This window comes from Ylistrum balloti, unplaced genomic scaffold (assembly GCF_031769215.1).
Source record: "Ylistrum balloti isolate Yb309-2 unplaced genomic scaffold, AGI_CSIRO_Ybal_v1 Utg371194, whole genome shotgun sequence".
NCBI lineage: Eukaryota > Metazoa > Mollusca > Bivalvia > Pectinida > Pectinidae > Ylistrum > Ylistrum balloti.
In genome coordinates, this window is record NW_026782650.1 from 676,902 (window position 1) to 704,881 (window position 27,980).

Sequence of the window (27,980 nt, forward strand, 5' to 3'; positions counted from 1 at the left end):
TCAGGATCACTTCAGGATAATTTCAGGTTTTGCCTAAATCCCACAGGTGGAATGCGAGCAAAAGTTTAAAGTAGGTGTTGTTCAGGGAAACTATGTGCAATCATGTTACAAAACAGATACCATGGCTGTGATAATCAACTTTTGTGACAAGGTCGAAAAACACAATCCCACTTTCTTTGCTTCCCTCCCCTAACATTTCCAGAATGTTCAGGTCAATGGCACCAGTAGAACTTGCCCAGGACCATCTCAGGATCATTTCAGGCATGTTTCATTTCAATAACTTTCATGGAACTTGAGAAGAAGTTTAAGATGTAAAAAGTTAAGGCATGGTGAACTGACTTTGAGGAAGCACTAAGGCTTTAAGTCAGGTCACTTAAAGAATAACACCACACATACATTGAAGTGATATAAATATGTTTTAATATAACCAGCTGAATTCATATACAACAAAAACAAGAAAAATAGATAATTTGCTGTAGTAATATAAATTAGAGAATAATATATATATAACTTTTCTACCAGACAACACTCTAGTAATACCAACATATAACTAATACCTACAGGAAGGACAATTCATCACAGACTAACAGCGCTGAACACAAGGACCTGCTTGTTATAGTATACCATACAAGTCCTCATGGCCCAGAATGTTACTAAAGGCCTCTGTGGAGTTATGCTATACCATGCAAGCCCTCATACCCTAGAAACGTTTTACAGGCCTCTATGGAATTATACTATACCATACCATACAATACCAAACAAGCCCTTATGAACCAGAAACATTGTTACAGGCCCTGTGGAGTTATACACTATACCATACCATAAAAGACTTCAAGATCAACCATCACGAAACATAGCAATTCACTATTTTGTCTTAAAGTCTTTTTACTGAAACATAATCATAACATAAAATGTCTATCTAGCTTTCTTTATAAATGTATCTATTAACTGCTTATTCTCACATCTGAATAATGTCACTAAATTAGTGTTTAACTTGTGCCAGATTGGAAAGGTTACAATGTTTATAAGACATAGTATAATTAGAATATTGAAGGTATAACTGGTACAGAACAGTACAGAAAAGAGCTAAAGTTACACATAATCATATACAGTGTGTGTCATTGGTTCATACAAAATTAAAACATGTTATCAGTCTGTTACTACATATATTTATCTACATGTGTCATCAAAAATAAAAACTCTTAATGCGTAAATCTGTAGGTAACTTATCAACTGTCAGCACAAGTTTACATAGATGAGACAGGGATCATTATACAGGCATATTCTGACATCACTGTTATATTAACATATTTTCATGGTTATATATTTCTAAGTTTTATTTAAACTTTAAACAAGAGATTCTAGAGGGATCTTGGTGCCCATCATTTATTGATCTTTATTTGTTTTTGGAAAATCTAATCTTTTTCCTTCTGATCTCTTCACTGTTTTTTGCTCTTAATGATAATGAGTCTTTAGCAGAGATAGAGATAATATTCTTTAACTACCAAATCCAAGATGGTCACCTGGAAGACATTTTTATATTCTGATCAGTCCAAAGACCGACACAACTACGGACCAAAAGGAACTTGCTTAAAAAATTTGACATAGATCCATCCAGTTCTTCTTTAGAAACAGAGATAAACTCTCAAAGTCAAAATCCAAGATGGCTAAGTGTCAGCCATTTTGGGACCAAGGGAAACCTACATATGGAACTTTAGAGAGACCATCCAGTGCTTCTCAAAGAATAGCCATAACAAACTTCTTTATAAAAACCCAATATAGCCACCTGTCGGCCATTTTGTGTTTTTGATCAGACCCAAAATTAAAGTGGGCTAAAACTTAGAAATAACCCCCAAAATAATCATGAAAATTAGTTGGTTCAATTGCAATGATTTTTTTTACTAATGAACACATTATATTTCTGCGTATATGTTATTAGTGTAAAATCCACTGTCTGTCAGAAATTGATTGTTATGTTATAATATGGACAATATTGTGAATGGAAAATGGTGCAAACAATATAGCTGCCTCCATTTGACTCTGTCCTTTGCATCTTGACTTTAAAACCCCTCAAAACGTAACATTTGAGTTATTTGATATGGACTACCTTAAATTTGTTTTCATTATATATGAGGTTTTATGAAACTTGGCTTGAAGTTTTCATTTTTTCTTGCTAAGGCTTGCAAAAATAAAACTGTCTAAGATTTGCTTCATAAGATCTCATATGAAATAAAATATATGTCATCACCATTGTCTATATTTTGAGTGAACATATCATATCAAAAGATAGTTACATGTTTGATATTGAAGACAGAATATATCATTCTATTTTATAATGAATATTTCTAACGTAACAAAACAACAATGGGCTTAGACTTGCTAGATTGCTTTCAATGAAATTCTTGATCATGTACCATACATCTACAAATCAATGTGTAGTACAGAAGATGTAAAAACTTGTGTAGAAAGTAATATGCACCAAAAGACAGAGTATATATAAAGATTGACTAGAGAGTGAAACTGTGTGTGTAAAACTGTACAATAGTACAGCTGCTACATAAAGTAGCAAATTACATAGAGGTGTCGTTCTGATAAGAAATATCAATATAGTCATTTCACTGAGATCTTATTGTGACTCACAAGGTCTGCAGGTCATTTAATCTTGACAAGGTTCTACAAAAGGGCTGTTCACCTCACGACTGTACAAGTCTGATAATATCACAGAATCAGAGACCACTTGGAACTGATTCATAACCAGCATTGGTTCACTGTTATATAATAGTCTACACACACACAGACTTATATTATGTCTGACTGGAACAAAGCATTGTTAGCTTATCTAGACATTCAATACTACATGTATTTAATTTGTTTTACCATTGAACTATAACATTTCTGAGGTAGCCTCTGTTTTTTACCTAAAGTTTTGCTGTAGGTTAATTACAATTTATTACTATTATACATTTATTCCTTAAAAGTTATTTCACCTGAAAATATTAAACATTGTATTTTCTTGTTTATTTTTCTGTGTATTAAGCTGACTTGGTTGTACATCCTTACTCTATCACAGAAAATATCTGCATATGATATTTGGATTACATTGTCATGACAACCAAATTCCAGTTATCTCTTGTAAGAGTTACAGTCTGTTGCTGGTTACTCAATAGACCATCTGATAGGTATAGGAATGCTGAGGAGTCTGGTGATACCTGTAATTTACCTTCATTTGTGCTTTTTTCCTTGTGATGTTTTGTCTTTTAGGACCTAATAGTTGTATGATAGACAGAAAATTAAAATAATTTTTGATATCTATATATATATATGACAATGTGTGAGTTTCCATATGAATGTCTGTGACCATTCAACACTAACATTGCGTATATACTCTTCATCCTTCAACTACACAGCAGAAGTAGAATTTTGGGACAGTCACACCAGGGGCACCAAACTATGTTGAAGGAGAAAGCCTTAAACATGTATGACATGAGAACTGTCAATTTAACACCTCCTGACCATAGATAGATGAGAACACACCTCCTCTCACATCTAATGCCTTGTTCCCTGGTTACAATTATTACGGATACAAAAACTATTGCTGTCACAACCATATTGTTATCAGCTTAAACTTTAAGCTCTATCACAGCTTCATTCTCTATCTTCTTAAAAAGCATTTGACTGATGATGATTTTGAACTTTCGTGACATATTCAGACTAATGGAATGTTTTGTCCTTGAATCACCACAAAGGATTCTTCTTAAACATGCCTTTCCATGTCGTGTTGTCTGCCTCATGAAATCGTTTTGTCAGGAATCCAAGTTTTTTCTCCAGTTCTTCCATTTCCTGAAATACATGGATATTTTCATACACATATAAAATGTTAATTTACAAATATCAGACATTTAACTTACATCAATAAAAGTATTGAAAGTTCTGATAATATAGAGAATTTATCTAACATTATTTATGAATTAAGTTAATTCATCCCCACTGTTGATTGAGACTGTGATGCTATGGTTTTTTAATACACCAGAAAAATGGTGGCAGAATCGAAGTGGTCTGAACGTGTCATAATACATGTCTGATAGATAAACCCATTCCCAGATGTCCAAATGAAACACAAATTATCATACACTGCAACTTTGAACATTTCTATGAAGATATAAGGATGATAATCTTTAATTGTAAAATACAAAAAGTCTCCTTTTCAGCATTTTTTTCTGATCAATTACCAAATATAACTAGCACATGTAAAGATCCATCTAGCACTTGTGGAGAAAAAGCAACAAGATGGCCACTTGTTTGCCATTTTGTTTTTCTAATCAACCCAAAACTGAAAGGTACAACAAAGGTGAGAAAGATCCATCCAGTACTTCTTTAAGAGCTCTAATCTACTTTTATTGTCAAATTCCAAGATGGCAGTCGTTTTAATTTTCTGATTAAACCTTAAAGGGATCATAATCTACATACGAAATTTGGAAATAATATTCTAGTACATCTAAAGAAACAGCTGTAATAAGTATGGTTTAAGGACAGATGGATGGACAGACGACTGATTTGAATAACCCATCATCAAATTTGCTAGATATGTTATAACCAACATAATAACATCTATCAAACACCAGGAAATTACAAATCCTCGACAGTGGTAATAAGTAACAATGGGTAGTTACATATTAAGTTTTCTAAACAACAGATCTTTTGTGGACTTAATGTTTAACACTATCTAAATATATCAGAGTACATATTGCAATATTTTTCTGCATCTTACTGCTTAAACAATCTTGTGAATATAAAAGTGCAGGTAACCATATCATAACGGGTCTTAAACCTCAATTATTCAGCCTTCATTTTGAATATCAACAAATACTTTTTAGATTATTTAGACTGTAAATCAAACAATAAGGATTAATTGACTAAATACTCATATAAGGTCTGTCTGAATGTTACATAATAGAAATAAATGTTATAGAATCAAAACATTTTTTAAATGTGTTTATAACATTAAGTGTTGGGCTAAGATATACACTATTGATGTAACTGGTCATGTAGGATTTCATTTGCCTATGATTTGATCTCTGATGGTAGATATTTCAAAGTAGAGACCTAATCCTCTTAGGTCTACTACCAGACAGCTTACATGTATAGTACTCAAGGCTTAATTTTACCTGATATTGAAAAACTGACCAGCTCTTTTATGACTGCATTAATGTCTGCTTCGTAAGTTATTTAAGTCAAAAACAATTCAACAGAAATAAGTGATGTATATCCTAAAGTCAGTCCCTTACTGAAGCTAAGGAATTTTAGATACCATTAACATGTAGTTAATAATTGACAGCTGGTTATGTTTTACCAAACTAGTCAGGGGCTGTGATAGCTCTGTCAGTTAGGGCAGTGGTATAAGTAACGTCAGTTTGAGATCCAAGGTGATAGCTCTGTCAGTTAGGGCAGTGGTATAAGTAACATCAGTTTGAGATCCAAGGTGATAGCTCTGTCAGTTAGGGCAGTGGTATAAGTAACATCAGTTTGAGATCCAAGGTGCAAAGTTTGATGCTCCCTACTGGTTGTGGTTTGTAATTCTCAGTAAATTGAGAAACAAATCAATCTGTGCTGATGTTGTTGTGTCCTTGGACAAGAAACTTTACCCATGTTGTCCTACATGGCATGTGATGGGCCTCCTGTTGATTATGCTGTTATCCAGCTACTACCAGGAGATCCTGCCTCAAAATCACTCCGTTCACCAGACAATACACAAACGAACCCAGACTGCACTGATCTTAAAAAGCACATCCTTGAAATAATTTGTGAAATTTACTGGCTGGTATATTATAATCATTGCCTTGTAAATATTGTTTCTCCTGTAACATAATTTTTGAAACAATACGTTAAGATATGAAAGCATACCTAAAACTGGGAACCTCTGTTAAATGCCATTTTTAATTTGAAAACTTTTGTGTTGATTTTCATTCACTTTACCTGGCATTAGCCTGTTTTTCTATATCGCACTAGTTTGGTGCTCTACCTGACATTAGTCTGGTACTATATATGGCATTAGTCTGGTGCTCTACCTGGCATTAGTCTAGTACTATATATGGCATTAGTCTGGTTCTCTACATGCCACTAGTCTGGTGGTCTACATGGCACTAGTCTGGTGGTCTACATGGCACTAGTCTGGTGGTCTATATGGCAATAGTCTGGTTCTCTACCTGGCACTAGTCTGGTGCTCTACCTGGCATTAGTCTGGTTCTGTACCTGGCACTAGTCTGGTGCTCTACCTGGCATTAGTCTGGTTCTGTACCTGGCACTAGTCTGGTGCTCTATATGGCATTAGTCTGGTTCTCTACCTGGCACTGGTGCTCTCTCTGGCACTAGTCTGGTGCTCTACCTGGCACTAGTCTGGTTCTCTACATGGCACTAGTCTGGTGGTTTATGTCTGGTTCTCTACATGGCACTAGTCTGGTTCTCTACATGGCACTAGTCTGGTACTCTACATGGCACTAGTCTGGTTCTCTACATGGCACTAGTCTGGTGCTCTACATGGCACTAGTCTGGTTCTCTACATGGCACTAGTCTGGTTCTCTACATGGCACTAGTCTGGTACTCTACATGGCACTAGTCTGGTTCTCTACATGGCACTAGTCTGGTGGTTTATGTGGCACTAGTCTGGTTCTCTACATGGCACTAGTCTGGTGGTTTATGTCTGGTTCTCTACATGGCACTAGTCTGGTTCTCTACATGGCACTAGTCTGGTTCTCTACATGGCACTAGTCTGGTGGTCTACATGGCACTAGTCTGGTTCTCTACATGGCACTAGTCTGGTTCTCTACATGGCACTAGTCTGGTTCTCTACATGGCACAATTCAGTATCTCTACATGCACCAAGTCTGGTGGTCTACATGGAACTAGTCTGGTTCTCTACATGGCACTAGTCTGGTTCTCTACATGGCACTAGTCTGGTTCTCTCATGGCACTAGTCTGGTTCTACATGGCACTAGTCTGGTTCTCTACATGGCACTAGTCTGGTTCTCTACATGGCACTAGTCTGGTACATGGCACTAGTCTACATGGCACTAGTCTGGTTCTCTACATGGCACTAGTCTGGTCTCTACATGGCACTAGTCTGGTTCTCTACATGGCACTAGTCTGGTGGTCTACATGGCACTAGTCTGGTTCTCTACATGGCACTAGTCTGGTTCTCTACATGGCACTAGTCTGGTGGTCTACATGGCACTAGTCTGGTTCTCTACATGGCACTAGTCTGGTTCTCTACATGGCACTAGTCTGGTTCTCTACATGGCACTAGTCTGGTTCTCTACATGGCACTAGTCTGGTTCTCTACATGGCACTAGTCTGGTACTCTACATGGCACTAGTCTGGTACTCTACATGGCACTAGTCTGGTACTCTACATGGCACTAGTCTGGTGGTCTATATGGCACTAGTCTGGTTCTCTACATGGCACTAGTCTGGTTCTCTACATGGCACTAGTCTGGTTCTCTACATGGCACTAGTCTGGTACTCTACATGGCACTAGTCTGGTTCTCTACATGGCACTAGTCTGGTTCTCTACCTAGCACTAGTCTGGTTCTCTACATGGCACTAGTCTGGTGGTCTATGTGGCACTAGTCTGGTTCTCTACATGGCACTAGTCTGGTTCTCTACCTGGCACTAGTCTGGTGCTCTACATGGCACTAGTCTGGTTCTCTACATGGCACTAGTCTGGTTCTCTACCTAGCACTAGTCTGGTTCTCTACATGGCACTAGTCTGGTTCTCTACATGGCACTAGTCTGGTACTCTACATGGCACTAGTCTGGTTCTCTACATGGCACTAGTCTGGTTCTCTACATGGCACTAGTCTGGTTCTCTACATGGCACTAGTCTGGTTCTCTACATGGCACTAGTCTGGTGGTCTACATGGCACTAGTCTGGTTCTCTACATGGCACTAGTCTGGTTCTCTACATGGCACTAGTCTGGTGGTCTACATGGCACTAGTCTGGTTCTCTACATGGCACTAGTCTGGTTCTCTACATGGCACTAGTCTGGTTCTCTACATGGCACTAGTCTGGTTCTCTACATCTACATGGCACTAGTCTGGTGCTCTACTTGGCATTAGACTGGTTCTCTACCTCGTACTAGTCTGGTGCTCTACCTGGCACTAGTCTGGTTCTCTACATGGCACTAGTCTGGTTCTCTACATGGCACTAGTCTGGTTCTCTACATGGCACTAGTCTGGTTCTCTACATGGCACTAGTCTGGTTCTCTACATGGCACTAGTCTGGTTCTCTACATGGCACTAGTCTGGTGGTCTATATGGCACTAGTCTGGTTCTCTACCTAGCACTAGTCTGGTTCTCTACATGGCACTAGTCTGGTTCTCTACATGGCACTAGTCTGGTTCTCTACATGGCACTAGTCTGGTACTCTACATGGCACTAGTCTGGTGGTTTATGTGGCACTAGTCCGGTGCTCTATATGGCACTAGTCTGGTGCTTTAAATATTTGGTGGTCTCACACATAACAGTAAGATTGTACACTACTATCACTTCCAGACATGAAGGTACATGTATCTTTATCACATAAGCCCTGTGTAGAAAAAAAGGTGATTACTCTCATCTGCCTTGATCGAGTGAAATTGCAGACAACTGAATCGTCACGTACACATAAGCCCCAGTACACAGGATTCGTGAATCGAAGTACTTGTCACCATCAGTTATAGAGATTAAAGACTGGTCAATCACTGCCACATATGTTTACTTAAACAAACCTTGAGTATAATATAAACAGCTTTGTAAAATGTTGTGATAAAGACATGAAAGATGCCTGTGTTTGTGATAAATACATATGCAACAAGAGGCTCAATGGGCCTTCATTGCTCAGCTGGTATCCAAAACTTTCACAAATACAGTAACATTTCACATCAAACAGCATTCACTGTTTTTGCTAAAGAAAGGAATTGTTTGAAGGTGTCAGCAAATTTGACCTCTATGACCTCAAATATGGCTCAAGGTTACAGTAAACATACTTAATTAAGCACATTAATATATTAGTGCATTATCACATTTTGCCAAATTAGTGCAATGACGAATTTGGGTATTAGTAACAATTACTTCCTATGTACAATGTACAGAGGTGACAATTAGCACAATCATATTTTAATGCAATGCTTTCAGCATGAAAAGCAATAGAATATGTATGTTTACAATATTTATTTTTGCAAATATTGACAAGCTTCATCTCAGAAACCAAACTAATCAAATATCAAGATTCTAGGCCTTGTGGTCCTGCCCAGTTGTCTATGACTAGTAGCAATTTAAATGAATAAGTTGATACAAGAATACGGACATCGCACTATGTCGAAAGCTAATCACTAATCCACTGGACTGGGTTAGCCAATAAATATTTCCTATTTTCAGGATAAAAACATAATACATAACTGTATTTTTGATAAATATGTATGTTTTTAGATAATATTTACTTGTAATATATACTTATGTTTTGTGACATACACATAACATATCCCTGTGTTTGCGACATTTAATTCATTATGAAGTACTAGTGTATTTCTTACAAACTTTGAACAAGTCAATAATTTTGATAAATTTAAGTTTAAAAAAAACTGAGGATAAATAATTTATAAAATGTGACATTATGTCTCAAGGCATCTTCTTTTTGACAAATTCAGAATGTCTCTTCATACTCCAAGAAGTGAATGTTTTCCAATGTATACACCAAACAAGAAGAATTTATACAAAGCAGTACCTGGGAGGAAGTTATAACAGAGAGAAGAAAGGAAGATCTTTTATCACCTGTTAAAATTTGTTTTGTCTGTCAGAAATAGGGATATTTCTTTTGAACTTCAAATTACAACCAAATTTGGCAAACACCCAAAGTTCCTATGTTAGGAAACAAATGACAATTTAAGTAACATATAAAGCTATAGACTTGGTCAGTGTAGGCCATAGGTTTACATTTAGGACCATGACCTTAAATTAAATCCCTTCAAGTATCAATAAGATTTCTTTTACACGCCAAGATCAGCATGTTTTTACCTGTGGTAAATATCCTGTACAAACAACAAAACATCACAAACCCACCACTAATGATATCATTAATTTACAGAAGATTACAAGAACTCTTGAATTTGTAACTACACAGGGAAAAAAAGACAATTTTAAGAAAATCTTTTTGAATATGTGATTTAAAATCGCACAAAACTGTTTGAGTATCTACTGTACCTGCCCTGAAGCTGTGATGGTACAAAGCACATATATAAAGTATTTATACTAATTGGCATGGCAGTGACTGAATGGAAATGATTTAGAAAAGAAAAGTGGTAAATCCTTACCAACTTTGTCCCACATTTAAAGTATAATCTTATGCATTCCTGTATTTTGAGTGTAGGTAAAGTAAATTGTCAATATGTAACTAACAGCTTATGTATGTACATGTACCCTTAATCCTTGGAGTGAGAACTCGTTTGTAATATGTTACAAGCTATCTGTTCCTGCTGTATGTGTGTACAGGTATCCTTAATCCTTGATGTGAGGACTCGTTTGTAATAAGTTACAAGTTATCCATCCCTGCTGTATGTGTGTACAGGTATCCTTAATCCTTGGGGTGGGGACTAGTTTGTAATATGTTACAAGCTATCTGTTCCTGCTGTATGTGTGTACAGGTATCCTTAATCCTTGGGGTGGGGACTAGTTTGTAATATGTTACAAGCTATCTGTTCCTGCTGTATGTGTGTACAGGTATCCTTAATCCTTGGAGTGAGGACTCGTTTGTAATATGTTACAAGTTATCTGTTCCTGATGTATGTGTGTACAGGTATCCTTAATCCTTGGGGTGGGGACTCCTTTGTAATATGTTGCAAGCTATCTGTTCCTGCTGTATCTGTGTACAGGTATCCTTAATCCTTGGGGTGGGGACTGGTTTGTAATATGTTACAAGCTATCTGTTCCTGCTGTATGTGTGTACAGGTATCCTTAATCCTTGGGGTGGGGACTCCTTTGTAATATGTTGCAAGCTATCTGTTCCTGCTGTATCTGTGTACAGGTATCCTTAATCCTTGGGGTGGGGACTAGTTTGTAATATGTTACAAGCTATCTGTTCCTGCTGTATGTGTGTACAGGTATCCTTAATCCTCGGGGTGGGGACTGGTTTGTAATATGTTACAAGCTATCTGTTTCTGCTGTATGTGTGTACACGTATCCTTAATCCTTGGTGTGGGGACTCGTTTGTAATATATTACAAGTTATCTGTTCCTGCAGTAAGTGTGTACAGGTATCCTTAATCCTTGGGGTGGGGACTCGTTTGTAATATATTACAAGTTATCTGTTCCTGCTGTAAGTGTGTACAGGTATCCTTAATCCTTGGGGTGGGGACTCGTTTGTAATATGTTACAAGTTATCTGTTCCTGCTGTAAGTGTGTACAGGTATCCTTAATCCTTGGTATGGGGACTCGTTTGTAATATGTTACAAGTTATCTGTTCCTGCTGTAAGTGTGTACAGGTATCCTTAATCCTTGGGGTGGGGACTCGTTTGTAATATGTTACAAGTTATCTGTTCCTGCTGTAAGTGTGTACAGGTATCCTTAATCCTTGGTATGGGGACTCGTTTGTAATATGTTACAAGCAATCTGTTCCTGCTGTTTGTGTGTACAGGTATCCTTAATCCTTGGGGTGGGGACTCGTTTGTAATATATTACAAGTTATCTGTTCCTGTTGTAAGTGTGTACAGGTATCCTTAATCCTTGGTATGGGGACTCGTTTGTAATATGTTACAAGTTATCTGTTCCTGCTGTAAGTGTGTACAGGTATCCTTAATCCTTGGTATGGGGACTCGTTTGTAATATGTTACAAGCAATCTGTTCCTGCTGTATGTGTGTACAGGTAGCCTAAAAATTAGGATGAGCTGGGAACTGATTATGTACAAGTTATCCATCTCTGTTGTATGTGTGTAGAGGTATCCTAAACATTAGGATGGGCTGGGAACTGATTATGTACAAGTTATCCATCTCTGTTGTATGTGGGTACAGGTATCCCTAATCCTGAGGGTGGGGACTCGTTTGTAATATGTTACAAGCAATCTGTTCCTGCTGTATGTGTGTACAGGTATCCTAAACATTAGGATGGGCTGGGAACTGATTATGTACAAGTATTCCATCTCTGTTGTATGTGTGTAGAGGTATCCTAAACATTAGGATGGGCTGGGAACTGATCATGTACAAGTATTCCATCTCTGTTGTATGTGTGTACAGGTATCCTAAATCTTGTTTTTGGTGTCCCCATAACTGAACTTATTCCATTGTATAAGACGAGGATTTTCCCAATATATAACCAGGATAGCTAATCAATATTGACCAAAAAGTTGTAAGTAATGTAAATATAAATAATACAGAATGTTCTGAATGTAATTATAGTTCATATCCTCCAGGAAACCCTAGCATGTTTAACAGGCTTTGACAGTAAGACATATCATTACAATTATAAAGGCAGGAAACAGTTTGTTATTAATTGACAGGTAGAGTAGCTACTGGTACATACCATTGTGATGATCTTATTCTGTCGCTGTTTCAGCTCAGGTGTGGCATTTTCTAACTTCTCTATCTGTGTAAACCACAACACAAAAAGATTTAATCTTGTTGTACAAATAAAATGATAAATGTTGGTCAATTTTTTTTTCATTCAGTGAAATCTTTAGTTCAAGTACCAGGTAAAAATAAAATTGATATACAATGTATAAAGATATAGAAATAAATGGTCAGGTTTGAAGTGTATCAGTATTAAAATGTAAATGTCTGTTGTCCTGTACTATAATATATTACAGGGGGTCTGTTGTCCTGTACTACAATATAGTACAGGGGGTCAGTGTAATTTAATGTGTCTGTTGTCCTGTACTACAATATAGTACAGGGGGTCAGTGTAATTTAATGTGTCTGTTGTCCTGTACTACAATATATTACAGGGGGTCAGTGTAATTTAATGTGTCTGTTGTCCTGTACTACAATATATTACAGGGGATCAGTGTAATTCAATATGTCTGTTGTCCTGTACTACAATATATTACTGGGGGTCAGTGTAATTTAATGTGTCTGTTGTCCTGTACTACAATATAGTACAGGGGGTCAGTTGTCCTGTACTACAATATATTACAGAGGGTCTGTTGTCCTGTACTACAATATAATACAGGGGGTCAGTGTAATTTAATGTGTCTGTTGTCCTGTACTACAATATATTACAGGGGATCAGTGTAATTCAATATGTCTGTTGTCCTGTCCTACAATATATTACAGGTGTAAGTGTAATTTAATGTGTCTGTTGTCCTGTACTACAATATAGTACAGGGGGTCAGTGTAATTCAATATGTCTGTTGTCCTGTACTACAATATAGTACAGGGGGTCAGTGTAATTCAATATGTCTGTTGTCCTGTACTACAATATATTACTGGGGGTCAGTGTAATTTAATTTGTCTGTTGTCCTGTACTACAATATAGTACAGGGGGTCAGTGTAATTCAATGTGTCTGTTGTCCTGTCCTACAATATATTACAGGGGGTCAGTGTAATTCAATGTGTCTGTTGTCCTGTCCTACAATATATTACTGGGGGTCAGTGTAATTCAATGTGTCTATTGTCCTGTCCTACAATATATTACAGGGGGTCAGTGTAATTTAATGTGTCTGTTGTCCTGTCCTACAATATATTACTGGGGGTCAGTGTAATTTAATATGTCTGTTGTCCTGTCCTACAGTATATTACAGGGGGTCAGTGTAATTTAATGTGTCTATTGTCCTGTACTACAATATATTACAGGGGGTCAGTGTAATTTAATGTGTCTGTTGTCCTGTCCTACAATATATTACTGGGGGTCAGTGTAATTTAATGTGTCTGTTGTCCTGTCCTCCAATATATTACAGGTGGTCAGTGTAATTTAACGTGTCTTCTGTCATGTTGTTCTATACTCAGAGAGCAAAAACATTAAGTTGAAAGATGCATCAAATGGGTTTTAATTTCTTCTTCGACTGATAATGGATCCTGTCCTAATTGAAGGTCCTCTCTCTCTCTATAGCATCATTCGTTCAGGAGAAGTTAATTAAAGATAACAAGTTAAAGTTAAAGAACAGACAGATGGACAGATGGATGGACAGACTGATGTCTGACAATGACATGTGGTCTGATGGTCGTTATTCTGAGTAACACTAATAAAGGTGTTGATGATTGACTGATGGATTCCGTGTAAATAAAAATATCTGATGAATGATGAACCATATCTAAACTGTGTTTTTATTCTGGCTGCTTTATTAGTGTTGATTGTAAGCTAAAAACTCCTCAGTATATATATAGGACTTCTACATAACACACTAGGGAAAATGCCTGACTAATTTGGTTTCTTCTGAGGTACAAAAATTGTCAGATGCATGAAAAATTGACCATGGGAGAATAGTATTAATGAATTTGGAGCACCCCAGTGATTTTTTATATCGCCTTCATCTATTATCTTATGAAGACAATCACTGGCCACAAATTAGCTATCTCTGACAAGTTGACCAATAATTTGTTCTTGTAGATGATCAGAACTTCAGGTCAGATGTTGGAGGTTACAGAATGTACTTGTAATGATGCCCAACTTTAAGGCTTAAATGCCAGAGTTACAGTAACAGATACCAGTATGGAAGGCTAGCTACAGAGCATGCACTGCAGTGTAGTTTTGAATTCTACATCACTATTCCATCTGGTGTCTTGGCAAACGATGTCTGGGTGTCAATTCTCCTCAAGTCAATACAGTGGTGTCCCTAAAAACAACACTATCTCTAGCATAATATCCCTGTACATAGTGTAGAGGCTAACAATGAATACCCTCAGACTTATAATAATTATTTACTGTTATAAGCTATCTGAGTGACAAATTGTGATGTGCTGCCAGAGAAGATTCTGATATCCTAGCCTATCTAACCTCAAATGAGAAACGGCATTGTCATGAAGCTCCTTTAGAACTGTATATCCCTGCCCTATTGAACATATCTGTTTTTCATGTCCTCTCACATCTGATGCCCTCTCAACATGACGTCACCTCCATGCAACATCATCCCTTTGTAACATTCTTTACATGCAATACCAGGTGCTTCTGGTCCTACTTTTGATTACAAAATGTGAGCTTTTCTAAGAAATAGTGGACAGTTTAATCAAACATATATTGTTTAAACTGTAAATATTTCAATGAGTATTTAATTGTTAACTTTGTTTATACATGTGTAAAGAAAATCCTGCCAACTTTTCTTTCATAATATTGACTTGTTGTAGAGTACCTACCACCTGATACAACACTTACATATACATAAGTGTACACCAGGCCTAATACAATGATGATTTAACATTCAAATAGCATCAACTGTTTTATACTTTTAAAGCATAAAAATGAATGAATACAGTCCAACAATATAAACCAATTGACTAATATGAATCATAGTGCAGTTGACAAAACATTGATATTTATTGTAATGTAGGGGTCACATATACAGTCACATGGAAATCCTGCCAAAACGTATCTAAAATAACAACAGTGTGATAACCTGTCTTTATGTGACACCTTTCCTAAGGTGTCAACCTTCCTATGTAGTCCTATACCTACGTGTCAACCTCCCAATGTGAAACTTTGCATTTGTGACACCTTTCCTAGGTGTCAGCCTTGCTATGTGACACTGCTGTCTATGTGTCACACTTTATATGTGTCACCCTTTGTAGGTGTTCTTATACAATACCCTGTTTTATAACAAACTCTGCTTGTAATGAACAAATTGCCCATGTGAAACAACCTACGTGATACCCTCCCTATATGACGCCCTTGATTATGTGGCACTGACTGCACGCCTTAGTGTCTTTGTAACACACTGCCTATGTGACAACCCACATGTGATACCCTTCCTCTGTGACACACTGCCTATGTGACACCCTCCCTGTATGACACCCTCCCTATATGACACCCTTGAGTATGTGGCACTGACTGCATGCCTTAGTGTCTTTGTAACACACTGCCTATGTGACAACCCACATGTGATACCCTTCCTCTGTGACACTCTGCCTATGTGACACCCTCCCTGTATGACACCCTCCCTATATGACACCCTTGAGTATGTGGCACTGACTGCATGCCTTAGTGTCTTTGTAACACACTGCCTATGTGACAACCCACATGTGATACCCTTCCTTTGTGACACTCTGCCTATGTGACAACCCATATGTGATACCCTTCCTCTGTGACACTCTGCCTATAACGTGCCCACATGACACTATCTGACTATATAAAACACTGCCTATGTGACAACCCATATGCGATACCCTTCCTCTGTGACACTCTGCCTATAACTTGCCCACATGACACTATCTGACTATATAACACACTGCCTATGTGACAACCCATATGTGATACCCTTCCTCTGTGACACTCTGCCTATGTGACAACCCACATGACACTATCTGACTGTGTAATACACTGCCTATGTGACAACCCATATGTGATACCCTTCCTCTGTGACACTCTGCCTATAACTTGCCCAAATGACACTATCTGACTATGTAACACACTGCCTATGTGACAACCCACATGACACTTGACACTATCTGACTATGTAACACACTGCCTATGTGACAACCCACATGACACTATCTGACTATGTAACACACTGCCTATGTGACAACCCACATGACACTATCTGACTGTGTAACACACTGCCTATGTGACAACCCACATGTGATACCCTTCCTCTGTGACACTCTGCCTATGTGACAACCCACATGACACTTGACACTATCTGACTATGTAACACACTGCCTATGTGACAACCCACATGACACTATCTGACTATGTAACACACTGCCTATGTGACAACCCACATGACACTATCTGACTATGTAACACACTGCCTATGTGACAACCCACATGACACTATCTGACTATGTAACACACTGCCTATGTGACAACCCACATGTGATACCCTTCCTCTGTGACACTATGCCTATGTGACAACCCACATGTGATACTGTTCCTCTGTGACACTCTGCCTATAACTTACCCACATGACACGATCTGACTGTGTAACACACTGCCTAAGTGACAACCCACATGTGATACCCTTCCTCTGTGACACTATGCCTAAGTGACAACCCATATGTGATACCCTTCCTCTGTGACACTATGCCTAAGTGACAACCCATATGTGATACCCTTCCTCTGTGACACTCTGCCTATAACTTACCCACATGACACGATCTGACTGTGTAACACACTGCCTATGTGACAACCCACATGTGATACCCTTCCTCTGTGACACTCTGCCTATAACTTACCCACATGACACGATCTGACTGTGTAACACACTGCCTAAGTGACACCCTCATATATCACATCCTTGAATGCTTCCTCTCAGCATTACAATACAATTTCTTTGGGATCTGAGTTTGCTGATATTGGATGGAACATTAGTCTGACAGAAACCTGACATGAGGTATAAAACTCAATATAAATATTAACACAAAATGGTCCATGTGTATGCACTTACCCTCGCAAGAATCTCAGCAATCTTCTTCTTCATCGTTTCATTATACCGGTCCCTCTTTACACTTCTAGCTTTCGGCTTGACTAAAAAGAAATGTAACCATAAATAATTACAAATGCAGAAGTTTGCTGCCAACAGTAAGTCCTCGTACATGTAATGGACGATCAGTCCTCTTACAGAGTAAACATCCAACACAGGTTCCATGTAGAAACAATTTCTTTAAAAAATTGTGTTAATATCAGAAGCAAGACCATTTCCTTCCAAATTATCATTAAATTTTTTTTCTCCATTCTTTGGATTTAAAATGGTTGCTATTCTACACATGCTATGGACAGATGTCTGAAGTAACATACCAGAGGTAATAGTCAAACTGGTGTACACAAAATGTTTATACATTTTTCGTAGTAGTAGTAAATAGATAATGCAATGTAAAAAAAACATAAGTCAACATTTCTGCTTTAATATAACGGCATATATCAAACCTAGGAAAAATGATAAAAACTGAAATGTAAATCCATAGTGACTGAAGGAGAAACTAAAGGTCACAGTGACCTACATTTGATATTATCATCAGAGCAATGGAGTCAATAACACATGGATAGATGGACAGACCAATCAAAAAAGCAAACAATATAGAGGACATCAAACACTGAAAATTGCTGCTGGAAACATACTAGTAAACTGGGTTACTGTGTAAATCAATTCTAAGGCTTTATATGTATACAGATATATGAGCAAGAGAACTAATACTGAATCGAAACCTAAACAGTCGCGTAAAACACGACGTCAAGTTATTAGGAGGACTTTCTTTTCTAAATGACTGTGTTTAAAAAAATCTCCTGGTAAAATAGAATTTGGCATCATGTTGTAATTGTTTTTTTTTTCTTGCTATAGATTGTGTTCTTGGCATCATTCCATTGATATGAAGATGGTGGCTGCGAAGTAACTGTATGTGTACACCAAAGGCTGAATCTTCTTGTCCATGCTAGACATGGAGATAAAAATGGCCTGCTATATTATAATTACCAGCAGTTCCCTGTACTGTGGTCACAACATCACCAGATTTCTCAAGACACAAATTTTACTGTGTATCTTTTATTCATTGCTATGTCATTGGTTTCACACAATGATAAAATCCTTTCAATCAGTAATTTTTTGTCAACAAATTATAGCTGTCCTTTATCAATCTGAGCTAAGACTCTGGAGATGAAAACATACATTATTTATAAAGGAGTAAATTATGTGTTAAAGTTACTTTCAGTTTGATATTAACCAGGCTGTATTGTTATTAGTCAGCTATTTCATAAAATGACATTGTATAACCATCAAATGAACCCCTATTACAAAGTTCCCTGAGACATATCGTCAATAGGAAATTGTCTGGTTACTTGTGAGAAAACTAATGAAATATTTACAGACAATTTCGGTTTAGAGGCTTTGCAAGACAACTGATATGCACTGAGGTTAAAGGCCTTTTGTGCGAATGTTAACAAACTCCTTGCATAAACATTCTTAGAAATTGTTGTAAGTCTGCAAGTCCCATATATTCATTACCAGTACACAGTAAACACTATAAAAACTATATTAACCAGCTATTGTTTCCAGGGGCATCAAAGAATGATGAAATTATAGGAGTCAGTGACTTTTTGATTCTGTAACCCAAGAAAGCTCTTCAAGTCAGGGGGATATAGGTAACAGCAGCCAAGGAGGGTATGGCTATACCAGCCCACCAAGTTTAGGTATCATCACACCAGGATCTGTTAAAAACCTTGGAAGCACCTCCAAAGGCCATTGTGAAACACAGCTACCTGTGGTATAACAACCCCCAACATGGTTCACATTCAGTCTTAATTGTTGGAAGGAATTTTGTTTGGTTCGTATGTTTTTCACAAAACTCAGACATCCACGAGAGATTGTTGATTATATCCTAATGTTCAAACTGGTTTCCATGACGACACATATGGAATGCAGATTTCACCTGTACGTGGTGTTGTATAATAGATATAGACCTCCTGCTGCTACAGAATCACTGAGGGGGAGGGGGAGTGAGGAACACTGTTTGTGGGGAGAACAACATAAAAAACATTTGATTATATATTTTGGCTCCTCAACAACAGTTATTTATGTGCTATCATTCTGACAGGAGCTTGTCTCTATTAGCAATACATAACAGGGCATCAATCTTAACAAGAGAAAATCAATTATTAAACCTTGCTAGTTTTATCCCAGTGATAGAGTTATTTAGAAATAGAAAAATAGCTTCATGAGATTGGAGAGTTGATATAATTATACATACCTATATCTGTGTAGTGACACTAGATTCTGTGTTAAGTTAAAGCTATGGTACTGTAAGGAGTAGTGACAATATTTAAAACATTTTTCAGACTTTGAATTTATGTTAAACTGTTGGAAATTATGTAAGTCATCAGAAAAACGCACTCAGACCTTTATATAGTGGTAAACTTATTTGTAGTGGAATAAAACGGTATATAACTTTGGTGACATGGGATATATATAATCCACTTAGAAATACAGGAACAAATGGTACACTGCTGAGTTTCCCAAAGGGGTATAAGTTTCCAAAAAGGGGAGATAACTTAACATGATATAGATCATGTGCATCTACAATGCATAAGGATCACAGTCAGTAAATAATGTTGAATTAAATTCAGTAGTTTAGGAGGAGTAGGTCGGTACATTGTATTGTGTAGGGGAGGGGTTGGGGTATGATAAAACTCAAGATTATCAATTTAATCTTAATCAGCGTTTATTCATGTCAGAAATGGAAAGTTTTTAGTTTTAGAGAAATAATTTGTTACACACAGACCTAAACAATATACATACTTGCCTTGACACATCTTATACAGCAAGAACAAAACTATTACCAGTGAAATAGCAATATCTCGATCCTCAACTATCCCAAAAATATTCCCAACACATTAACCTGGAAACAACATTACTCTATAGATCGAAATTACTGCAACCATCTTTCGATAATTGTTGAGAAGATAAAAGAACTCTTGATAGCCAAATTGGTATTTCAGAAGGCAAGGGAAAACGTTAGATGGCTCCTTTGCTACATTAATATGATATAGAAGATGAATGAGATCGTTGATGTGAATACATCAGATATCCCTGTATCAAAGAAAGTAACAAGAAAAATACCATGATCTTCAACATTGTGCTTTGTTAGGAGTTGTAAAATTAGCTCACAACCTTGTGGCCTTCCACAGCAACAAGGCAGCCTCATAACTTGAGGTGATCCTCTACATAGTACATTACAAAGTCACAATAACTAGTCTACAATCATTAGGGTTAGTTAGATAAACTTACCATTTTGATATTTCTGCACAACCTCTAATGAATACGGTCTGGAACAAACACATAAGATAGTATTTTAATACACAAAATTAATATAAACATTAATATGGTAACACAACTGATGAAGATAGACAATTTTTGACTTGTGCCCTACTCGGGCCTCAAACTCATGGTTTACGGTACCAAATTGTAGATCGTGATTCTGAGGCCCAGATATGGCAGGAGTCAAAGAATTGTTTTCCTTCATGTTGAGGTTGGATAATATATATAGTCACAATATTACTTACACATACAAGGGCTGATTGATAAGTTGTGAGTCTTATATTTAAGGGTTTGAGTTTTGCCACACATATTACATTCTTTTTCAGCATAATCAATATCTATACACTTTTGCCAGTGATTTTTAGGTGCCTCAGTGCCCTTTTAATGAAGTTCTTTTCTTGACCATTAAGAAAGTCCTCTACTGCATGTTTGACTTCATCATCTGAACGAAAGTGGCCACCAGAAACGGCCTTTTTAGATTTTGGAAATAGATGAAACACTGACAGAAGGAGATTAGGTGAATAAGGTGGATGCTCAATCAATTTAAAGCCACAATCGTTAACTGCAGCCCTGGAAGTGACAGGCTTGTAAATAAGTTACATACACAGACTTTGATTAGCTTTCTGGGTTATAAGCTGCACCAGCATATAAGCCGCAGAGCTAATTTTTAATTTTTTTTTTTCGGTTTGATTTACATATTAGCGGCACCAGTATATAAGCTGCTGCACCAGTATATAAGCTGCTGCACCAGAATATAAGCTGCACCAGTATATAAGCTGCTGCACCAGTATATAAGCTGCTGCACCAGAATATAAGCTGCACCAGTATATAAGCTGCTGCACCAGAATATAAGCTGCACCAGTATATAAGCTGCTGCACCAGTATATAAGCTGCTGCACCAGAATATAAGCTGCACCAGTATATAAGCTGCTGCACCAGTATATAAGCTGCTGCACCAGAATATAAGCTGCACCAGTATATAAGCTGCTGCACCAGAATATAAGCTGCACCAGTATATAAGCTGCTGCACCAGTATATAAGCTGCTGCACCAGAATATAAGCTGCTGCACCAGAATATAAGCTGCACCAGTATATAAGCTGCTGCACCAGAATATAAGCTGCTGCACCAGTATATAAGCTGCTGCACCAGTATATAAGCTGCTGCACCAGTATATAAGCTGCTGCACCAGAATATAAGCTGCACCAGTATATAAGCTGCTGCACCAGTATATAAGCTGTACCAGAATAAAAGCTACACCCTTTCTTAGGAAATGATAACTGTTAAGTTAATCAAAGTTTGTTGATATAACAGATGACAGAGGGCAATTTATCAAAATCGTCAGTGAAACATACACAGATGATACTTAATTTCATTGATGTATTGCTATGTTATTAAAGTTACATACACAGAATTTGAGTTGTTGGGTATGTTACTGTAGTTACATCTGGAATCTATTGGAAAGCCGCCCAGGGCAGCTAAATGGAAAATCAGGAAAAAATTAACAAAGATATGGACACAATAAGCACCCACGGCGATTATCATGGTTAAGTTTTCTTTGACTTTGCCAACTGACCATAAGCCTATGAAGTATAAAACAGGATTGGATGTTCAATGTAAAACATCGGACATTCTATATGTGAAATATAACCATTATACTTTAAGATAGCTAGAATGATATATATGAATTTCATATCTATTAATCCTGCTATTTTTGATATATAATGATAGCTATGTTTCACATACAGAATGTCAGATTCCTGTAGACATAGTAACGTTATGCTTGCCTAATGCTGTCAGGGTTGATGTATGCATATGCATCTAGGCAACCCTTGTACCTTCCAGTGAAAGCATTGAATAATAATTTCCGACTTTGTTTTTTATTAGTGTACAAATCTTGAGTCAACTGCAGCCATACATCCTGTTAAATGTGACATGTGAGCTAATTCATGCTTGAGTGCTGCTTTGTCATTAGCTTTATAGTTATGAGGCTTTCAGTAGAGAAATCAGACTCAATGTTTTCTTTAAATTCCATTAGATTACCGATTTCTGCGAATAAACAAGTCATGTGCAGAAAAAGTAATATCAATAATTTTTTAATCTATTACAAGTGTCATTTTTATTTTGTGTTTTTGTAAAGATTTTAATCCTGTAACAAGAAATTAACTTTAAGAAGACCCATCCATATTCTTCATCATCTCAAGTACGTTTGATAACAAACATTTCTTTTAAAAGCACCTTTTAAATACAACAAATTTTCACTTTCTGTTCTTGCTTGAAACAAACGACTCATTGAATTATCTCGCGTTTCAGTTTACATGACAGGTAGGCAATGTATTACAATGTTAGTGTACACAAAACAATAAATACATTTGATGAACAAAAGTTTCAATGTTAACAACTCATGATTTTTAGCTCTTCGTGGATCGCCATGACTCTTGTGCACTTGGAAACTCATGAAAGCATCTGGAAATTTTTAAACCCCAAATAACCACCTAACTATAATTACCGCCCACGAGTGGCTTATTGACTGGGCGACTTTCTGACAGATTTGGTACACTGACTTTGAGTAGCTGGTTATATTACTAAAGTTACTTACACAGACTTTGAGTTGCTAGCTATGTTAGAGCTGATCGGCATTAGAGACCCTCGATGATTCCTCAGCTGGGGAGACAGAAAAAATATGATTATATACAATAGCATTTAGTCTGCTAATTACATATGACATGCATTATTGCTATAGGTCAATGTGAAAGGTAGTAAAGTGTAGGTAAAGTATGAAGTTCCTCTGAGAATATTAATGAAACAAGCTTCAACTCAGCCTTAAATCTGATGATCTTTGTAATCTGTCATCTGAGGTGCAGTGTACCATTGGAATTTTTACAAGGGAACCTATTTCTGTATAACATTATACTACAGGAGGTAGTAGAGGTATTTCTATGGAATATTTACCACACATTACTACTACACAGTAGAACTGTTTCCAAGCCATTTAGCAGTAAGGATTATGTCATGGGACTGAAACACAGGTAATGAATGCCATATGTAAAAGTATACAAAACAGACAATGACTATCAAAAACAGCTGACTATACCTACAAATAACAGTATACTGTCAGTTCACACCTGTTAAAAAATATGTCATTAAATCCCAAAACATCACTTCTTTTTAAAGAATACATTGTTTTATTTGTATATTTTTTTTTATTTAACACCAGGTTCTACAGAAGCTGATATTTTCTCTTCTTTCCTTCTCATTTGTTTATAACTGTTTGTTTTATTGTTGTGATGACAGGTGAATTAATTAAATGGTAACATCATTGAATAAGAGAAACCAACACTATGAAATGTTGAAAATGTCCATCCAGTGCATATAAAAATAGTTCATATTGTTAAAACAACATACAAGAGCCCAAATCCAAAATGGACAACCCTCCAACATCCAAGAAATACTGTCAGCCATTTTGTTTTTCTGATCACCATAAAAACACCATAAAGAGCCAACAATCAAAAATGAGAAAGAATTATTCAATATGCCCTAAGAAAGACCTGAGTAGTGACAAAAACCTTTAACTTTCAAATTTCAAGATGGCCACTTGTAGGCCATTCTATCAGTCCCAAAATTGAATAGGCATAACATGGCAGAAAGTACCTACATACAAAATTATCAAATTTCAGAAATATATATTCAGAATTTCTCATGAAATAGCAACAATGAACTCAACTACTTGTACTAAAATTCATGGCAATCCCTTGTTCATATATCTTTTCCCCCTAAAAATTGATGATGCATAACAAGGTACGTAAAATTAGCTGATAATGGTAGGTGTGTAATGTGCCTAATTAATTGATCAAATCTTAATTTAATTAATTCAATTTTTCAGTTGAGGTATAGAAAAATTTGATATTCTACGATGTATTGATCATGAATTGTGCACATACCTTGATAAAAAGAATAATAAAATTAATTAAGGTGTGCTGTTCTATACACCATAAAAGAACCTCATTTATACAAAACACATGACTTAACCCTACACATATCTCAACTGATCTACAGAAATTAATATTAAGGATGGCTCCAAAGCAGTGAACTGGCCAGAACAAACCCTATGGAGGGATGGGACAGGCCAATGGACAGTAGGGAGATTGTAGACAGATCCTGTGAAAGAACACCTCCAGAGAGAAAGGAGGCTATTGTCAGGACCCTAGACAGAATGGAAACTGTAAACAGGACCAGTAGGGAGACATGACAGTCCACTTGACCAAAGAGAGACTATGGACAGGCCCCAGACAGTAGAGAGATTGTTCACAGGCCCCTTGCCAGTTGAGATACTGTGAACAGACCAAGTGGGAAAATAAGATAAGCAAAATGTATTGTGTACAGGTCCTTATGTACAGAAGGGAGACTGCACAGGTCCTGACAATTGTGGACAGACACCTTGCAAGTTGAGAAACTGTGGACAGGTCCATGGACAGAAGGGAGACTATGCAAAGGTAAAGTATGAGACAGGACAGGCCCCTGGACACTAGAGAAACTGTGTTCAGACCCTTAGACAGTAAGGAGATTGCCGACAGGTCCTCTTCGGGTCAGGAGATGCCCCTGGACAGTAGACAGGTGGTCACAGGACCCTGGACAGTAGGGAGAATGTGGACAGGACCTGTGAATGGATGGGACATGCCCCTGGTTAGTAGGAAGTGGACAGCCAAAATGTTATATATATGTAGTTCCCTACTATCAAAAATTAGATGGTAGCAGTTCAGGAGCAAGGTATCCATATTTTTCATTCATTCACAATGTCTAGTTCTTTCAAAATTCTTTACATAAATGATTATTATAAAAAAATGAACATTTTCTATATGTCTTCACATCTATTGAAAATATCTAAAAATCTTTCAATAGTGTATATTAGTTTTCTTACAAAATTTCAACATAAACTTTTGGAGAATGAACAAATTTCAGCTGATGCTATAAACCTGACAAAAGGACGATTCTTGATCAGTAGGCTGACACACAACTTGCTGCTACCATGTAGCCTGGTATGGTCTAGATCTGTGGATTGACAATTAAATGTTTTCAGACTGGAAATGTTTCATACTACTCAGGAAACAAATGAAAAAGGATGCAGAGAATACATCCACATCTCTAACAGAGACAGTATAGCTTGGGTCAGTGAAGGCCAAAATGTATTTATTTATAGTATATTTATCTAATATGCATGTCCAACTTTCATTGCCCTAACTTGTACAGCACTTTGCTTTGTATTCTGTATAGAAACCTGATTTTGAATTAGCTTCAATTCAATTTTGATAACAGTTGAAAATGAATTAAAATCAATATTAAAATCTTTTAAATAGCATTGGATCTTAAAGTACAACATTACACTGAGTGAATTACAGATCTGTAGAATATCACATGATAGTAGCAGAGGCTACACACCAGATACTGGGAACCATCACACAACAACATATACATTGTGGTCCTAGGACTTCAGGGAATATTAGAGAGGGAAAACCTATTGATTGAGTTTCACCATGCAGCATACTGCTCTGAACTGTACCAGGCTAGCTTGGAACAAAAAAAGCAAGCAGAGGTTCATTTACATACTCACTTACTCATCCCCTAGTATATTGTACACCAGCTTTTATTTGAGAAATAGTCAATGTGACCTTTAACCTTTAACTTTATACTGATGACCACAAAAATCAGAGTGTACTCATAAACAACGAACACCATTTTTAACTTCCTTGGGCTACAAATTAGACTGGAGGGTAGAGGTAAGGATAGGGTCTGAGAACCCTAATTATGAAGGGGGCACAAGGACATCCTTCCCTTAGCTTAGTATTTAATTGGAAGAGTACTATGACAGCCTTTAACTAACTGTTCTGATGGAGAGGACACAAGGACAGCCTTTAACTAACTGTACTGATGGAGAGGGCACTAGGACAGCCCTTAACTAACTGTACTGATGGAGAGGGCACTAGGACACTCTTTAACTAACTGTACTGATGGAGAGGGCACTAGGATAGCCTGTAACTAACTGTACTGATGGAGAGGGCACTAGGACAGCCTTTAACTAACTGTACTGATGGAGAGGGCACTAGGACACCCTTTAACTAACTGTACTGATGGAGAGGGCACTAGGACAGCCTTTAACTAACTGTACTGATGGAGAGGGCACTAGGACAGCCTTTAACTAACTGTACAGATGGAGGGGGCACTAGGACAGCCTTTAACTAACTGTACTGATGGAGAGGGCACTAGGACAGCCTTTAACTAACTGTACTGATGGAGAGGGCACTAGGACACCCTTTAACTAACTGTACTGATGGAGAGGGCACTAGGACAGCCTTTAACTAACTGTACAGATGGAGAGGGCACTAGGACAGCCTTTAACTAACTGTACTGATGGAGAGGGCACTAGGACAGCCTTTAACTAACTGTACTGATGGAGAGGGCACTAGGACACCCTTTAACTAACTGTACTGATGGAGAGGGCACTAGGACACTCTTTAACTAACTGTACTGATGGAGAGGGCACTAGGACACCCTTTAACTAACTGTACTGATGGAGAGGGCACTAGGACACTCTTTAACTAGCTGTACTGATGGAGAGGGTACTAGGACAGCCTTTAACTACCTGTACTGATGGAGAGGGCACTAGGACAGCCTTTAACTAACTGTACTGATGGAGGGGGCACTAGGACAGCCTTTAACTAACTGTACTGATGGAGAGGGCACTAGGACACTCTTTAACTTACTGTACTGATGGAGAGGGCACTAGGACACCCTTTAACTAACTGTACTGATGGAGAGGGCACTAGGACAGCCTTTAACTAACTGTACTGATGATGAGGGCACTAGGATAACCTTTAACTAACTACTGATGGAGAGGGCACTAGGACAGCCTTTAACTAATTGTACTGACTGAAGGGGCACTATGACACTCTTTAACTAACTGTACTGATGGAGAGGGCACTAGGACACTCTTTAACTAACTGTTCTGATGGAGAGGACACAAGGACAGCCTTTAACTAACTGTACTGATGGAGAGGGCACTAGGATAGCCTTT

At 37.4% G+C, this 27,980-nt stretch overlaps 1 protein-coding gene across 1 annotated transcript in view; it reads right to left on the reverse strand.

The window, feature by feature from the left end:
• Positions 1-397: 397 nt before the first annotated feature.
• LOC132561346 (uncharacterized) overlaps positions 398-27,980 on the reverse strand; it is a 39,496-nt gene continuing 11,913 nt past the window's right edge. Inside the window, exons 3-7 of the mRNA XM_060226072.1 lie at positions 23,511-23,575; positions 20,884-20,921; positions 17,554-17,633; positions 12,543-12,605; positions 398-3,840 (exon numbers count right to left, since the gene is read on the reverse strand). Coding sequence (XP_060082055.1) covers positions 3,736-3,840; positions 12,543-12,605; positions 17,554-17,633; positions 20,884-20,921; positions 23,511-23,575 — 351 coding nt within the window. The 3' untranslated portion in view covers positions 398-3,735. The remainder of the gene's footprint in view (positions 3,841-12,542; positions 12,606-17,553; positions 17,634-20,883; positions 20,922-23,510; positions 23,576-27,980) is intronic.